General features: G+C 37.5%; 1 protein-coding gene and 1 long non-coding RNA gene across 2 annotated transcripts; one reads left to right on the top strand and one right to left on the bottom strand.

The window, feature by feature from the left end:
• Positions 1 to 412: 412 nt before the first annotated feature.
• Positions 413 to 15190, top strand: LOC134802359 (zinc finger protein 583-like). The gene is made up of 10 exons (XM_063774983.1): positions 413 to 696; positions 1041 to 1157; positions 1971 to 2708; positions 3081 to 3256; positions 3891 to 3998; positions 4397 to 4516; positions 6205 to 6294; positions 12837 to 12948; positions 14063 to 14164; positions 15016 to 15190. The coding sequence occupies exons 1-10, from the start codon at positions 568 to 570 to the stop codon at positions 15181 to 15183; spliced, it is 1860 nt and encodes a 619-aa protein (XP_063631053.1). The 5' UTR covers positions 413 to 567; the 3' UTR covers positions 15184 to 15190.
• Positions 15191 to 16128: 938 nt separating this feature from the next.
• On the bottom strand, positions 16129 to 18358 carry LOC134802211 (uncharacterized). The gene is made up of 3 exons (XR_010145810.1): positions 18216 to 18358; positions 16950 to 17700; positions 16129 to 16459 (listed from the first exon to the last, which is right to left on the bottom strand). It is a non-coding gene; the product is annotated as an uncharacterized LOC134802211 (long non-coding RNA).
• Positions 18359 to 18599: the final 241 nt, after the last annotated feature.

Below are 18599 nucleotides of genomic sequence, written 5' to 3'. Positions count from 1 at the left end.
ATCCAGACGGGGACGATTTTTCGCCAATCTGATTAAATTGTCCGATCAAATTAGGCCGTGCGGACGCAAACGCCAATAAAACGATGACCGATATTACCAATAAAACGAGGTGCGGACGCAAGAATACCAATTTGTGACGCCAGTATTTTCGTTTTGGGGCTTTTTTTTTCAATTTAGAGGGCTCTAATTACACCATAAATTTAAAATTGGTGATAAAATTGGAGATTGACGCCAATTTCATTCCGATTTGATCATCCCGTCTGAACAGCTCTTAATCATGCAAACGTTCAGAAACTTCAGAAATTTTATAGCTGCTAGTTTTGACAGCTGACAGAACAGCGTTTGCGTTCGCTGTTCGCTGTCGATGTGTATTGTGTATGTATATTGTTTTGTATAGTATAGGATTGTCTCATTAATTTTGTGTAAAATTCCAAGTTTATTATCAAAATCCTAAACAAATATTAAATTACTAAGGATGCTGGTTTGACCACCATTGATTATTTACTTAAGCCATGTTGCAATGTGAACATTTCACGTAATTCTTATTGGTAAAGTGGTGGATGAAAAATGAACTGTATAAAAACGGAATCTGACGAATTAATATGCCGCGGCTGCCTCAGCACGGACCGCCGGCTCTCTCCTTTAGCGGACTATGACATGTTTCTTAGTTTATTGGTCGAAAAACAGAGGACGGAGGTAAGATATACAAAGTATTACGCCCGTGAAAAACCTGTAAAAAAAACTAATACTATTTGTACTAGACTTCGAGTTGGCTACAAGGTATGAGGACCCAATATTAGGGTTAGGGTTTTCATTTTTGGTCGAAATTTATTTATCCTTTGGTTTCCTTCGACCCACTGGCTCTTTATTTAGTAACTGGCAGGAAGTTGCGCAGGATCGGGACAGGTGGCACACTCTTGTTTCGGAGGCCAAGATTCTCTTTGGATCGCTGAGTCAAAATATTTAGTTACCTAGTTAGTTAGTGGCTCTTTATTCTAGTTCTCAAGTCTGTTATGGATAAGAGTGTATTTCCTTTACAGGCATTGAGTAAGCCATACATACTTATATGTTGGGAATGTAATGCAACTTTGAGAAGATTCCAGTTGTTCCGAGGCCAGGTGCGGCGGGCCCACACGGCTCTTGAAGAATCAACACATGTAAGTTATTATAAATTATAAAAATTATGGCCATTTTCACAGTGTACCATTTACTTTTTGTCGTAAATCTTTTAACTTTTGGGTTATTGCTAATTTGCTACTAAGAATCACGAGGACTATCAATTAAAAAAAAATGTGTCCCCAGATAAATGTCAGTTTTGTGGCTCAGTTTCACATACATTTTGCATGGACCATCAGGGTTATTCCCACTAGTTACCACCAAGTTCTTACCAGTGGTAACTACTGGGATTTTTTTTTTCCCAGTAGTTACCACCAAAATTTTGTTAAATTACAATACTAATAAAACAGAATAAATACAGGTTGTTTTTTATAGTCACCTGCAATCATTTACGGGGTAAATATGTAGGTCATGGGAAAAATAATTCCCAGTAGTTACCACCAACTCGGTTTGGTGGTAACTACTGGGAATTTTTATTCCCAGTAGTTACCAGTGGTAAAAGGTGGGAAAAAAATTCCCAGTAGTTACCACTGGTAAGAACTTGGTGGTAACTAGTGGGAATAACCCAGACCGTCATCACAAAACTGACACCCCAAATTTGTATGAAAAACTGGGGACACTTTTTTATATTCAATAGTATTTGGAGTCTAAATAGCCCAAAAGTTGATGATCTTTCGAAAAAAGTAAATGATAACATTTTGAATCTCAGTCTAAATAACCCAAATGTTAATGAATTTTTGAAAAAAACTAGGTAAATGGTACTATTTTTTCTGAAAAACCCTGCATCTGCTACTGAAAAGTCAGTTTATGTCTATAGCTTGAGTTCTTATTTTATCTATTTTACAAATTTTCAGGCAATAAAAAACACATTATCCTGTCTCAGCATTAGAACTAAAGATAAGTATGATGCTTGTTTCGAAGACAGTCAAGTTCTACACGAAAACCCTTATTTTATAACTCCCTCTCTAGAGTCCATCAAACATGAATCACCGAGAAATGAAACAGACACAGACAATGATAACATCAAAGTCGAAAAAGCTATTGATCTTAGTGATAAGATAATAAATGTTCCCCCTAAAAAAAGAAAAATAAAAAATAAAACTATAGAAAAGAAGAAAAGAAAAGTAAAATCCGAAGAACCTTTAGTAAATTTGAAAGTTGAAAAAAGTAAAAAGAAAAGCAAAAAAGATAAAATTAAACAAGTAGAAATCGAAGTTTGTAATGTGAATGAAAATCAAGACAAAGTAGAAGTAAAAGTGGAAAGAGTTAGTGATGCAGAAGAGAATTGGACGCAAAATGCTTTTGACGACGAACCGCATATAACAGATGATGATGATGACTCAGACTATGGCAAAGAAGCGAAAAAACGATATAAGAAGAAACCCTTAACATTCAAAAAAACAATGATGGATTATAGTGAAGATGTATCAAAGTATTTTACGGAGGTTGAGATGAGTGAAGATATGAGGTGTGTTTTGGAGAAGGAAGATGAGGTTGAGAGTAAGGTGAAGCCGTACCGATGTGAGTTTTGTGGATTCAGTTATAAACAGATGAAATCTTTGAAGGCTCATGTCAATCATAGACATAGAAAGGTAAGAACATTTATAGTCTATATCTTTAGGTATTTAAAAGTAAACAAAATCTACCCTCAAATGGCTCCTTAAGCCATTTGAGGGTAGTTGAAAACATTACATGATCAAATAATGTAGGTTAAAGTCAGGTTCTTCAGTGACTGATCCAACCGGTTTTGTATTTGGTTGGTAACCAATAAATTTTTTAACTACCCAAAAATGTCCAAATTGTTTGTTTACTTTTATTTAAATAAATACCTTAATACAGACTATAGTAATATAACCTAACATTTCAGGTAAATTTTAATAACAAAACTTCCGTGAGACACAGACATATTAAATATATTAAGAAAATACGTGAGTGACCCATTCTTAATATATTTAACATTTCAGGTAAAGCACAAAGACCACATTAAAAAGGAAGCAGACGGGACACACAATCGTTACCTCTACCGCTGCTGCTACTGCGACAGAATGGTGCGGAAGGAGCACACACAGGCGCACCTGCGGCAGTACCACAGGCGCAGGTACCAGTGTCTGGGCTGCAGCTGGTCCGAGGCTTGCTTCTGGTGAGTCCATCATAAACTATTTAATATTGATTGTAGTAGTAGTATATTTAGTAGTAGATTGTAGTAGTAGTATGACGACCGGTCTGGCCTAGTGGGTAGTGACCCTGCCTGTGAAGCCGAAAGCCCTGGGTTCGAATCCCAGCAAGGGCATTTATTTGTGTGATTAACACAGATTTTTGTTCCTGAGTCATGGGTGTTTTTTATGTATTTAAGTATTTATAAATATATATATATTATATATATCGTTGTCTTTGTACCCACAACACAAGCCTTATTGAGCTTACCGTGGGACTTAATCAATTTAGACGACCGGTCTGGCCTAGTGAGTAGTGACCCTGCCTGCGAAGCCGATGGTCCTGGGTTCGAATCCTGGTAAGGGCATTTATTTGTGTGATGAACACAGATATTTGTTCCTGAGTCATGGGTGTTTTCTATGTATATAAGTATGTATTTATCTATATAAGTATGTTTATATCGTCGCCTAGTACCCATAGTACAAGCTATGCTTAGTTTGGGTCTAGGTCGATCTGTGTAAGATGTCCCCAATATTTAAAAAAAAAAAAAAAAAATTGTGTTATAATGTCCTTTACATGTATAAATGTAATATAATATGTATTTATTTAATATATTCCAGGAACAAAAAAGATCATACGTACCACTGGCAGACGGTGCACGCGACGCTAGTGTGCGACATCTGCCGGAAGACCAGGCGAAACACGCACGACATGGAGCGCCACATGAGGTTAGTAAATATCCTTGTGAAAATGCAAGAGCGATAGAGAGGTAAATAGACAAAATTATCGGATTTTTTTTTTCAGTGGCTCCTTTGATCTTGAAATGACGTGTAACTCGTGTAAGATTCGGATCTCTATTGTTTCCCATAAAGTTTTAAGTCATAATGTATTGTTTTCTCGCATTTTCGTTAATCATATTTTGATTCAGAAACGCGTATTTTTCCAGGATTGCCATAAAACAAACCTAACCTAACCTATCTATAGGATAACCTTACGAAAATCCTGAATAGCAAACGGTTTCAGAATTAGGACTAATGATAATATGACAAACAATACATTATTACTTTAAACTTTATGCCAAGTAAGGGTGGGCGTAAGATTCCAATACATTTTCTCCTGATTCCAGAGACAGTCATCTCCCAATAAAGTGTCCGCAGTGTCAGCGCATGTACTCCAAGTGGAAGTATTACCGTCAGCACCAGAAGATGGCGCACCCAGTGCTGGCGCTCGAACCGCCAGAATCCAGGTATCACATCCTACCACAGCCTCCAGCCATACAAATGGAAAATCGAGAATTTGTCACTGAAATTTGAAACTTTAGTGCAGTGAATAGAGTTTAATTGTTTTTGTTTGAAAATTGGGCCCAGCCATACAAATGATAAATCCAGAATTTGTCACTGAAATTTGAACCTTTAGTGCAGTGAATAGAGTTGATTTTGTTTTTGTTTGAAAACTGTACGAAACAAAACAAATGAGACTCTGTTCCAATTGAATATGATTTAAATTACATCGTACTGAATAAGTTAAGTACTATAGGTAGAACCTTGGGCCTTATGAGGATAGAATAAATAATAGTACTAAAAGGACACTTCCTACAAAACCGAAGTTTTGACAGTGATTCAAGGTCGAACCATGCTGTGCCTTACTAATGTATGGCACTATCCCTTTCGACTATTTAGGGTTGTCAAAATTCAAGTCATTACCTTATCTGTGGTCGTGCACGCAAAGGGACGTCAAGTTGTGTCAACCCTAATAATTGCTCGGAGCAATGCTGAGCGGAACGGAGCCGAGAATGCCCGATATAGGAGGAGTGTCTCCCCACTGATCCTACGGACTGCGCCAATATAGTCTTCATTGGGGCTCGATTTTATAAAGTAATATAAATATAAACTAGTGCGTAACCACGGCTTTTAAGGTTCCGTACCTCAAAAGGAAAAAAACCGGGCAAGTGCGAGTCGGACTCGCGCACGAAGGGTTCCGTACCATAATGCAAAAAAAAAAAACGGAAAAAAAGCAAACAAAAAAAACGGTCACCCATCCAAGTACTGACCACTCCCGACGTTGCTTAACTTTGGTCAAAAATCACGTTTGTTGTATGGGAGCCCCATTTAAATCTTTATTTTATTGTTTTTAGTATTTGTTGTTATAGCGGCAACAGAAATACATCATCTGTGAAAATTTCAACTGTCCAGCTATCACGGTTCGTGAGATACAGCCTGGTGACAGACAGACGGAAGGACGGACGGACGGACGGACGGACGGACAGCGAAGTCTTAGTAATAGAGTCCCGTTTTACCCTTTGGGTACGGAACCCTAAAAAGGAACCCTTATTTATAGGATCACTCGTGCGTCTGTCTGTCCGTCTGTGACAGCCTATTTTCTCCGAAACTACTGGACCAATTAAGTTGAAATTTGCTACATAATTTGTTTACCTTACACAAACGTTACATGTACACAAACTTATTTAAGTTATTTGTGTACATGTAACGTAAACAAATTAATTTTAAACACGGAGGGCACTTTTGGGAGGTAAATGCGAAATTAAAATATTAAGTTTTTCAAACTATATCGTGTTACATGTCAAATGAAAGAGCTCATTGTGAGAATCTCAAATATATATATTTTTCGTAAGAAAACGCCTCCTGTTTCAAGCCAAGTACCAGATGTAGATGTAGATGTAGTGTAGGGACGCCTGGTCGGAAGCAGGCGGGCTGTCGATCGCGTGTCGCGTTCATTCAGCCCGATTCCCTGGAGTCGGAGCTGCAGGTTACTGTCCCGGCGGCATTCCCTCACCATTCTCCTCAAATCTTCTTGTTTTCCTGCAGAACAGAAGGACATCTTTGAGTTCGACGTCCTTTAGTAGCCAAGTACCAAGTACCAACCCCAAGCAAGAATAGTTCTGGGATAGACACAAAACTTACCATAACGTTGCAGGTACTGCGTGGAGTGCGACATGCAGTTTCCTTCCATCATGGCCTACAAGATGCATGTTATGAACCAGCACCGCAATACGCCCAAGAAAAGGTACCATAGCTTATTAGAGGAAGAACGCCAAACGGCGCATCCATTTGCCGTGCCACTGACGCCACGGGGGTAATATTTTGTTATGTGAATAAATAATGCCAACCTAAAAGTGGGGTGTTTTTCAGTAGATTTTCATCAAAAAACTATTAAGAGCCAATGGGAGTGGTCATTTCTCCATACAAACGCACTCCTCGTTTTCCTCCGTGGTTTTTGAAGCTAGAGCAATGATTTTTTCAACACAGATTAATATTGTCAATATCTGTGTCGGACCGTTTTGCTTTTTTTGATATTTTTGTTTCTTCAGGCGCTAGAGCCCTTCAAAAATGGCCAAAATGGCCTAATTGACTATGCCGCAATGAGAGGCGTGGCATTCAAAACTGATATCAATTAGCCAAAAAAGCAAAACGGTCCGACACAGATAATTTCATAATCATTTAGATTTCCAAATTTGGTTACGATTGGTTAAGTTTTGGAGGAGGAAACAGAGGAGTACGAAACCTCGATTTTTGAGATTTTTACGCAGGATTTTTCGCCTTGTCCTTATCGCACTACTTTTAGGTGCCGCTTCCGTTAGCGAGACGGGTATATTTACCTAAAATATTTAAAACTCAGCTCCTGTTTCGTCTTAACGTCAAATGCCGTCTTTGGCGTCGTTGTCACGATTTTACGTTGACGTCAATAGCAGTCTGGGGCGTTAATTATTTTTTACAAAATTATAAGGGTACCTATTCAAGAAACACTTTTTTTCTCCTTAAACTGCACAGTGTGTTAAAAACCGTCATTTTGTCTCATTCAGTTTTTATTTGAAATAAGCAATAATAATTAATAACTAAGGGGCTATTCATAAATTACGACATTTCAAATTCGGGGGGGGGGGGGTGTCTCCATCGGATCGGATGATGAAGCATGATTTTTGGATGATTTTTGGGGGGGGCGATGTCAAAAATCCTCAAAAATAGATGACGTAATTTATGAACAGCCCCTATGCTATGTTTGCAAATGTTCAGACACAATAACTACGGATATTACACTAATAATATTTCTTTTTACAAATTATGGGTCCAATAGGGTACCTATTTGACTGTATTTAAAATAGATAATTTTACACCATGCATGAAATAAAGCACCAGAAGCTTAAGGCCCTACCAAAGCCGCGAATAGCGTTTCGTAAGCCACACCCGCAAGCTTCGTCCCCCCCGCTAGCACGCACACATGGAAGCGCTTCGCGGTGCACTTGAACTCCATCTAACTTCAAAACAGTTAACTACCATAACGCGTAACGCGGTCCGCCAGGAACTTAAATTCGGACAGAAAAGAAATAGATGGCGTTGTTACTAATGGCAAATAATAAAATAATTACATATATTGTTGTAATAAACTTAAGACTACGTAGCCAGTTTTTATTGTTGATTTTTGGAAGATGCTAACAGCATAGTTAATTGTAAGTATTATAAGAGTATTGATAATAAGAAAATAACACAAGAAAAGAGAGAAGATTATTTTTGGTAAAATATTAAAATATGATGAAAATAGATTTACTTGGGATTTACGGTCACTAAATGCAAATTACAACCTTATTGATATGGAATTACATTTTATTCATGTACGTAGTATAAATATATCGTATCTCCATATGTGTGTTCTACCGCTTGTACAATGATGGGCTGTGCTTTGAAAAATTGTTTGACATGATGCCAACGGCCGCTTTCTATCACCGTACCGCTCGCCGTCGGTAGGGTGTTCATCCTCACATTATCGCGCAGTGTGAGGCCCCTCCCGCGGACGCTCCCTGCCGAGGTTTTCTCCTGGAGCTCCATCAGTGTGGGTGTGGGGTTCTTCAAGAAAGGTATGTCGGTAACGCGATTGCTACAACCCTGGGGTTGCGGGCGTCCATAGGCTACGGCGAAAGCTTACCATCAGGAGGTCCGTATGCTTATTTGCCACCAACTCATTATTATTATTATTATTATAAACGATATTTTAGACTTCTAAGTACATAGGTATATACACCGATAGATAGTTAAATACTTTGGTCTATGAGACGATATCCTTCTATTCGCGCCTACATTTTTCAAAGGATCACGCCGAATTTAGCCTACCATTCGATAAGCATACATATGTCGTAGGCCGATCGTAAGATCAGGCAGATCGTAATGTTCCTGTGTAATGTTTTGACGATAGTCACATTAAACCAATACATAGGTAGGATAGGTTCGTTAGGTTGCTTCAGATGCCCGAAGGGCAAACTGCCCAGAAATAGGAGCCCGCGGGGCTCCGTCGACTCAGGGAACGAGTCAAAGATTTTCACGTTTCACGATATGCCTAGGAATTTCACGATATGCCTGATCTTACGATCGGCCGCCGACATATATATGATAAATTTAATCATATTTCTTACAATCTCATACATATATTAGATTCCAACGGACACTTCTTAGTAACAAAAATAAGTAAAAGAGTAATTAAACCAAATCAACACATCCTGCGCCATTACATAGAATCAATGACAGTTTATAAATGGACGTCTAGAGCTAAACAAAAATGTATGGCAGCAGAATACATTTCTACGATGTTCCTGATGGTTGATGCTAATAACGCTTACTTATAATGTTCTTCAAAGAAAAACATTCATACCACTAACGACATACTGTTTTAAGCACTAAGTATCAAAATTGCAAACAGAACTGCGATACAGTAAAAACTTTTTTTTCCAATGACTTTAATTGTAACATGCCCAAATGACTTACGTCAAAAGTGAATAGTGTGTGAATAGCGAACGAATATAGAACGAATAGAGTCGCTATGGATTGTGTTTTCATATTAATTATTACATATTTATTTGATGGTATGAAATCTAGATGAGCACCAATTTACAATTAACTTTCACCGGCTTTCCCCATTGGAGTCGTTTATTTCTTCTTTAAAATTGATTATTGTTTTTTTTATAAAACGTTATTTGATATCAGGGTATGAATAACACAAAAATAGGTTTAAAGTAACTAAACTAAAACACGAATATTTATACTATGTAGACTTAAAAATACATTTAAATACTTAAACTAAAAGTAAAGGGAAAATGTATATCTAACTTATTTATAAATTGCGTATATGATAAAAACCTACAACTTAAGAATCCTAATTTATTTGAAATAATTTAAGTTTATTATTAACTGCCTTTTAGGCAAACATAAACAAACTTTCTTTTTTGGAAAAGTTATTGAATTTATTATAACAATCCTGTGATGGTTACTATATTCCCTTCTCTCTCTGGAACTGAAGTAAATATGTTTTCACCACACCAGCTCGGAAAGGCTTACTTTGCACTTCAAAAACTGATAGCAAAGTTGCATTTTATTCACATGTGAGGCAAAGTAATCAAATGCAAATTTTGAGTTGTTTTCTTATGTTTGCTGGTAGAATTGACTTTTAAATGATGATTTTGGATGATAAATGTTATTTAAAAACATTTATTTGGATTTATTTGGTTTGATTTTGTTTGATATTTTACATTAAATATTTGCTTCGGGTTGGTGTGGTGAAAAATGTTGTGTTTCACTCGGAGGCAAATTTTGTTTAACTCTCGTGCTTTGAAACCCTTGCAACGCTCAAGATTCCATTTTCGAACCACTCGCTACGCTCGTGGTTCAACTTTGGGATCTTTCGTTTGCTCGGGTATCAATATTAGCACGAGCGGTTAAACAACAACTTTGCCCCCTTGTAAAACAAATAACTATTACTTAAGTGATTGGTTTTACATTTGATGCTATAACAATTTTTACTATAAAATAGCTCTAACTGTTATACTCTATTCCGGTTCGCATGTTATGGCTTATTAATTTATGGAACGCGTATTGAATGTACGTATTATCATAGGTATTTAAAAAAATCTATTAACGTAATATCAACTCATTCGATTTTTGTTCCTTGACAGCCTTTAAATGCCTAATATCATGGATATGTTTACACTATTTACGGCACCTTATTTCCTTGTAATAAGGCATAATAATATTTAACATATCCGTACGATGATACCTTATTGATACCCATTACGGCAGAATTTCTAACCTCAAAATCGTAGAGAAATCCCGCTTTTATAATGTTCTGTGAAGTGTCCGTGAATTTCTAATTACTGTCGGGACTTCCATTTCATGTTTAGAGCCTGATAATATACCTCCCATGTTTTAGCGAGTGTTGGGCCAAACTTGTATGGGAGCGAAACATCATCCTTTGCCGCCTTTTTCTACTGACAAGATCTGCTTGACCAACTATAGATGTTTCTTAAAAAAAATAAAAGAATGTTTAATTTGAGAGTTAATTTATTAATTGATCGAGTGTGTTTAGGTATAAGTTTTTAATTTAAGTAAAATGAGCCAACTTAAGGTTTTAAGGCACTTTCCCTCCAGAGCCTATTATTTTTTTCCACCCAGTATAGTAGACAACCATTTCTTTCGACTCAATAAAGTTTTATTATAAAAATCGCTGGTAACCCAGGCGACACGTTTTGAGTCATCGCAACATACTAAAAAGCAAAATTTGTCAAAGTAATTAAATGTATGCCAAAAATACCGACAAATTATGTTGAAACAATGAATTTCAAAACAAATGTCATAAACCAATCATCATTTCTTTAATTGGCAACTTTAAGAAAGGGACAGATAGATTTAAGCCTCTCGCTCGGCACGTTTTTCTCATTCCTCCTAGTCAAGCTAAAACAAACTGTATAATGATAGTAACAGAGTACAGTGTATTACATATTTCACTTTTTCCACAGTATCCTGTCATTATTCATTATAAATTATAAATTAGGTATGTGAAATTGTACTGGCGTGCGGCTTTCAAACCTATGGTCGCGGGTTCGAACCCCGAACCGTGTGAGTTTTTGTAAGTAGGGATCTTTTTTTAGTGGTACTTAAATAATTATAATGTGACCTAGAGTCCTAGAAGATACAACAAATAGGTACGAATAAATACTTACGAATAAAACTTTTCGTAATATTAAAATATCATAAGTAATTATTTTATTAATACACATATTTCAATAATTTTAATTTATTTGCGTATGAAACAGACAAGATTTATTTTAAAATTTTATTTTACGATTTATTTTTATATTACAATAAGATAAGCAAAAATAATATTTTTATAGATATTTTCGAAAAAAAAATACAAAAAGTTGAGGATGGTTCAGGTTAGAACCGAAGATCGGTCACTCATAGGCGACGCAATTTTCACTGATGCCTAATATCACACAGCCACCAATACATTACAACAACTGTCGAAATTTCCTAACCCGTTGTAATTGTTCAAAGAGTATATATTTTGACTTAGCTAAGCAAACACGCACACATGCGTAACGTATAGGCCTGTAAAGATGTCACCACCTGTAGTAGACCTCCGATTCCGTTACTACTCAATGGAGCTACGACTCATCGTTTATTGGATATGTAAATTTTACGTAATCCGGAGCGCTGCGCGATTTGACATAGGTCTTACCTCTTTGAGGCCCGACGGCCATCTAACATTACTGGCATAAAGGATGCACTTATGACTTTGACGCATGACAGAATGAGAAGCCGAATTGCGTAAAATGGGCGTTTTCAGTTGAATTCATAAAATCAAAAACGATGATAAATCCGTCGGTGTAATGATAATAAGTAAATATTCTTTGCTATGACAATTAAGACGAGATGAAAACCTTTACTTTAAAGTGGATTATGCTGGATATGGATGTGTTTTCTAGTTGCACTGAGGTACTTAAGGAAAATGAAGAGGTAACTTTGGATTTATTTTCTATCGAGAAAATTTTAAGCATTCGTGTTTCGACTAGCATGAAATCTCTTATCATATAGTCAAAAAACATATATCCGAAAATCACATCTGTTTATTTCCGGGGCTAGCCACTGCCACCTTTCTAAGATCCTGTTATTTTGCGATGCACAGCCTTAATAGAGAAACGTAGACAGCAGTTATTTTTAGACACAATTCTATTTTAGAACCCGTATAAAACTATAAAGAGTAGGTAATTTGATTGTGACGTCACATCTTAGTGTTTCATGTAAATTCCATAGTAGCAAAATCGTTTTGACAGTTCAAAAAAAGGAACTGATTTGACTAGTAATCAAATACCCTATTGTCTCTGACGTTATTTACATAGCAACACTTACCATCGGTGTAGAGTCGGACCAAGAAAAGTCTGCAGCGGATTTGATAGCCCACGCAGTGCAAGTGTCATTTATACGTCATAATTTCATAGAAGTATGACGTTTAAAATAACAGTTTTCATGGACTGACTCTACCTTCATTACCGTCTTTACCATAAGGGCACACGGGGCAGTGCCCAGGGCCCCCATCAGGGGGCCCCGAAGGACAGACAGTAACAGTATATTTAATTACTCATAATAAATAGAGGATCATAGTAGAAAAATGTTAGTTTAATTCACTTTCCAAAAGGGCCCCAAATTCTTATGTGCCCATGGGCCCCAGCATAGTTTAAGACGGCCCTGTGTACCTTAAATGTTTGCAATAAGCCTGCCTGTGTGTAGATGGCCGTGCCCGGCGTGCAACAAGACACTCAACAACAAGGACACCATGAAGAAACACTACGCCCTGTTCCACAGCGACAAGACCAGCTATCAGTGCCCACACTGCGGCAAGGTCAGTCTAAACAAATAAAGACAGATAATGTTTTGTCCCTTCCGCAACCGCCACTCACTGACATTTTTAGTAACGTAATTTTAAATAGCGACTCGCCCCGGCTTCGCATGGGAATAAAGAGATATATTACCTAAGACAAGTGTGCTCACTCCATACATCAGTTTTGGTACCAAAAAGACTATTATTTTCATAGTCGACAATTCGACATCTAGCATCGAATAGCGGAGTCTAATATACGCTCAACAACATAAGACTTTCCGGTCGGTGCTACATCACTGGTGATAATTCCGCTACTCGATGCTAGATGTTGACTATGAAAATAATAGTCTTTTTGGTACCAAAACTAATGTATGGAGTGAGCACTCTATGTATTTTTTTTCTCTATGGCACCGGTTAACTAATTATACACAAACCTTCCTCGAGAATCACTATCGATAAGTGAAAACCGCATGAAAATCAGTTCAGTAGTTTTTGAGTTTATTGCGAACATGCAAACACAAACAGACAGACGCGGTGGGGGACTTTGTTTTATAGGTGTAGTGATAATAGTTTTCAATTGATATCGTACCTTTAGTAATTTGTAGTTAAGACGTGAACCTAGCATAACCATTAGCAGGCGTGGCTCACTCCGCGATTTCGTCGCTTTGCTACAGGTAGCTAAAAGTACATCCGTCCCACACCAATTTTGGTGGCTAGCCATAAGCCGCGCGTGGCGCTGCCGCCACCTAGCGGCCATACCTGTGCTGATCGTAGCAGACGCGTTTTGTTAGTGAGTGTGTCTTCTGTACCTAGTGCTATTATTTATTCTGTGCAATTATACCATAAAAAGATCTATACTAAAATGGAATATCAAGAAATGATTAAAATGATCTGGCCACGACATATGCATTCTTACTGCCAAGCTTGTGCAAAATTAGCGTGGTTAGAGTTTAAAAGTTTGTTATTTTTCGGAAAACGGTTAATTAAAATTTCAGTGAGATCTAATCTGGCAATTAAGTCAAGAGTCAAAATAAAAAATATCCTTTTTTACGGGCCCCAGTGGCGCCCTCAATTACTTTCTACCTATTTGTTTCGTCTGACTGTAACATTATTATAAATATTTTCTTTGTTCCAGTACTTGTCCTCTAAGTGCTCACTCACTCACCACCTCAACTCGCACCTCAACATCAAGCTACCCAAGGACAAGCTGTGCTCCATCTGCGGCCGCGGTTTCTCGGTAACCACATCACCTTTATGCCTTGGTTCATACGTTCCCCTCCCCTCAACACGCTCTAGACGTGCGGCAAACATTAAGAGAACCAACCACCTCAACATCGAGCTGATCACACGGTAACCACGTTTTTTATCAATGTACAGTAATCTGCTGGGATAACTGAGCCCCCCTGCATAGAAATTTGTTTGCAGGGGGGGTCAACTATCTCTGCAGCTGCCTCTGCCATCCCCTCATCACACAAGATGAACATCAACTCAACTCGTACCTCAAGCTGCGCAAGGACAAACTTTGCTCCAACCTCTACCATTTAGGTGGTAGTTCCTCCATCCCTGACACATTGAGTGCCGGGTTCTCTGTTCGTTGTCGCTTTCCTTTACAAAGCGGGAAAACGCTAGGATCAGCTAGGAGCGTAGCGCTACGAAAACGTTGGCAGTGAATACGTTAAGCTTTTTAGTCATTCCTGATAGATTATATCACATCACGAACATCTTGAAAAAATAATAAAATTCAGCTAGAAATATGGTGGAGCTACATTGTTTCCTATTCGGGGTCGCTAAAATAATGATTGTTGTGTATTATTATTATTTATTTAAATCTATTTGAAGTGAAAACTTCTTTAGCGGCGCTGTGCACTTTATGTGATGGAGAAAAAATGTTAACCTCGCGACAGATCATGTGACCGTAAGATTCGTAAGACGTAAGACGGACACGTGACCTGATCGAAAAACTGTTACAATGTCATTGAGTTTTCACTTCTGCCGGCACTCCCGGAGTGCAACCCGGTGTTTTTTTTATATTTATTGCATAATACATGAAGGTACAAATGGCGGACTTATTGTGGTGTTTTATTGCAGACGAAGCGCATGCTCCGGTTCCACACGTACACGCACACGGGCGAGCGGCCGTACGCGTGCGCGCACTGCCCCGCCGCCTTCACGCAGCCCAACCCGCTGCGGGTGCACGCGAGGAAGCTGCACCCGCATCTGCCGCTCAACGTGCAGCCGCAGAAACTCCAGCAATAAATTATTTAAAGAATGTTTTTAGTTTTATTTGGTGTTTTCCCATTTATTGACCGAAGCACATAATAAATTAGTACTACCATCAGGGGTGCGAAACTCCTACCTTCGTGCAAACTCGGCTCCGTTCGGCTCAGTATTACTCCGAGCAATTATTAGGGTTGACACAACTTGACGTCCCTTTGCGTGCACGACCTCAGTTAATGGCTTGAATTTTAACAACCCTAATTAATAGCCGAAAGGGATAGTGCCATTCATTAGAAAGGGACAGCATGATTCGTCCCTGAATCGCTGCCAAACTTCGGTTTTGTAGGAAGTTTCCTTTCTGTACGGTAGTACTATTATTAATTTATTCTGTGGTTCTGTGCAGGTCTATGATATTTTTTTCTGTCGACCCAGTTTTTAGAATTATTCCAAAATGGCGGACATTGGCATAAAGGACTTAAGCGCCAATAGCGTCTATGGCGCTTAAGACCATTGTGAGTTCACTGTGATACTTATTACAGTCCGTTGTAGCGGTGCGCGGCAACTAGGGTTATTCCCACTAGTTACCACCAAGTTGTTACCAGTGGTTGTTGTTACTGGGAATTTTTTTCCCACCACCACTGGTAACTACTGGGAAAAAAATCCCAGTAAACACTAGCTCGGTTTGGTGGTAACTACTGATAAAAGGTGGTAATTTTTATTCCCAGTAGTTACCACTGGTAAAAGGTGGGAATTTTTTTCCCAGTGGTAAAAGGTGGGAAAAAAATTCCCAGTAGTTACCACTGGTAACTAGTAGGAATAACCCGGCAACTACTACTGCTAGACACCAAAATTTGTGTGGCCGCATGTACTTGTAGCGACGCGACGAAATCGCGGAGTGAGCCTGACGATGGTTGAAAAAAAAGTTCTGCAATTTATGTAAATTTAATTAACATAACTTGTATCAAAAAGATTATGACAAGAAAAAAGAAAAAGATTTCCTCTCTGAAGATATACAGCCAGATTTGTAGTAGTTTTAAGATTTTTGCATGCTAGTACAATCTGTATAGTACAAATAGCAGAATAAGCACCAATTGTCACTTACCACCTAAGACACTATTGTACCTACTTATTCTTTGCAAATAAATACTTATACTTATTATACTTATAAGAAACTTATCACTAGTTTGTTCAACAGCAACTATCACTGATTGTGAAAAGTTTTCTTGTGGCAGAGTGTGGCGATATGTGCAGCGGAAGCTTTCTTGCTTTTAAAGCCCAGGTTACAAATGACGCAGTGGCTGTAGGAAAAGTGTACCTGCAAAAAATATACATGATAATATAAATATTCAATTTATTTAAAAAAAATACAATAAGGTATGAGTATGTCATTTTATTAGACATAAAATTTTGCCCGCAACTTCGTCTGCATGGGATGATGATGATCAGTGATTGGGGTTTTAGTTGCCATTCAGACTGAATGACCTCATGAATTGCTTATTTAATGACAAATATGTTAGCATTTTTTAGAGCTGTTTAAAATGTATAGTAGGCTTAAAGGGGTATCCATATTACTATTTCAATTTGATATACCACCGTGATATATCACTGATGATGAATTGATGATTGATAAAACTCTTCACACTTAAACCGCTGAACCAATTTAAATGAAATTTGGTAAGAAGATTGTTTGAAGCTAGAAGAAAGACATGGGATATTTCTTCCAATCATCATTAGGCAGACAAATTGACAGGCAGAAACTAGTTTCTTATATTCCTTCATCTTTTATGTATAGTAAATTTGATTACCTTTCTCAAACCATTACAATCTACAGTCTTTATCAGATTATTCATATGACGCACGTCATATTTGTGTATGTCTATATCACTTTTATGAATATGGACACGGCACAATATGCACCAAATGTCATTTTCATTGTGTAAGTAACCATGAAAGTGATCAATTGGGATGGTAAGTGTCTTATTTGTTATTTTTATTTGTATAGCGCCATCTATTTCTTTCAGTTGCAAATTCTCGCCTATCTTGCATAGTAATTCTACATATGTCTCTTTAGTATGGTTTTCAGGAAATTGTATGGCAACATTAGTGTGTATTGGCCTCTCAATGTTACCTGCCTCTAGTATTTCTTGGGCTTTATTAAAAATATTAAGGCATCGGCTAGATGTTGGCACCGTTGGTGGTATATACGGTTTCTTTAGCTTAGTTTTAGGATTCTTTTTGGTATGAACACTATTTTCTTTTTCCTGTGCACAATCATAAATATTTTTCTCATCACTCATATTCTGAATAGAAGCAGATTCTACAAGCTCTATATTCTTCATTGCTTGAATAACACCACCATTGTTTTTGGATTCATCGTCAACTTTACATTCTTGATTATTTGAATTATCTTTGACATCAGCATCAATATATTGAGTAGATATAGAATCTATAATAAAATATGTAGCCTCACAAACATCCATTTCAATTACGCTTTCGTTAGAATCCTTCTTAATGTCTTGATTAAAATTACTTCTATTGTATTGTTGAGCCATCATCCTTATAACACAATTAATATGTTAAAAATTAAAAATACTGATTTAACCTTCACGATTTTTACACAATATTAAATTGTACAACGGGACATAACGCGTATTAAAGTTTTAAGATTTACCTCCGACGTTTCGAGGACGGCGTTGTCCCCGTGGTCGCGGAGAATACGCGATTAAGTCCCGTTGTACAATTTAATAAAATTAAAAATATTGCAATAAATTGAAGTTTTGAAACATTACAATTACTTTTGTCCATGATAATTTCTTCTTTCTTTCTTTTGTTTCTTTTGTGATGGGTCACTTAAAATGTCGGTTACAAAATGGCTACAACATTTTTTTTTGTTCCACCACGAAGTAGCTTTGCAGAGTCCAGTGACCATCCTCACACCCAGAACTCCAGAAGGTTTTCAGAGGATGATAATAGAGCATTCGCCTATTGCTGTAAACTGTGTGAATAACACCTAGGCTTTAACAGAGAATTACAAAAGGAAATTAAAGTGAAAAAACGACTACATTCCTCACCGTGTTTATCCGTACTCTCACTATACGGAAACTTATTGATATTACGATTTTTTCAGTAAAATTAGTTATATTATACTGCTCGTGCAATTTTTCTCTTCTCTACATAAGAAAATAGAATAAAGACACGATACGTGCTGCGGTGCTACGTATTCGTTTAAAAAAACCGACACAGATCGCGGTAGTCCATCAAATTCGGTTGTCAAAAACACATTTGTCTTTGTCATTTCTTACCTCACTCCATGTTCACTCGGTCGTTTGTATTTATGTAGTGTGGGTTTGTCTCTTTCGCTTGCCACATAAAGAAAGAGTAAAGGCCCCAGTACACAATGGGCCATCGCCGGCCACTCCAAGGGACGTATTTATGCGTTAGAGGGAGCCAGTGGT

This window comes from Cydia splendana, chromosome 24, assembly GCF_910591565.1.
Source record: "Cydia splendana chromosome 24, ilCydSple1.2, whole genome shotgun sequence".
Classification (NCBI taxonomy): Eukaryota; Metazoa; Arthropoda; class Insecta; order Lepidoptera; family Tortricidae; genus Cydia; species Cydia splendana.
The sequence above is the reverse complement of the archived record's forward strand: the minus strand, read 5'-3'. Positions and strand labels throughout refer to the sequence as shown.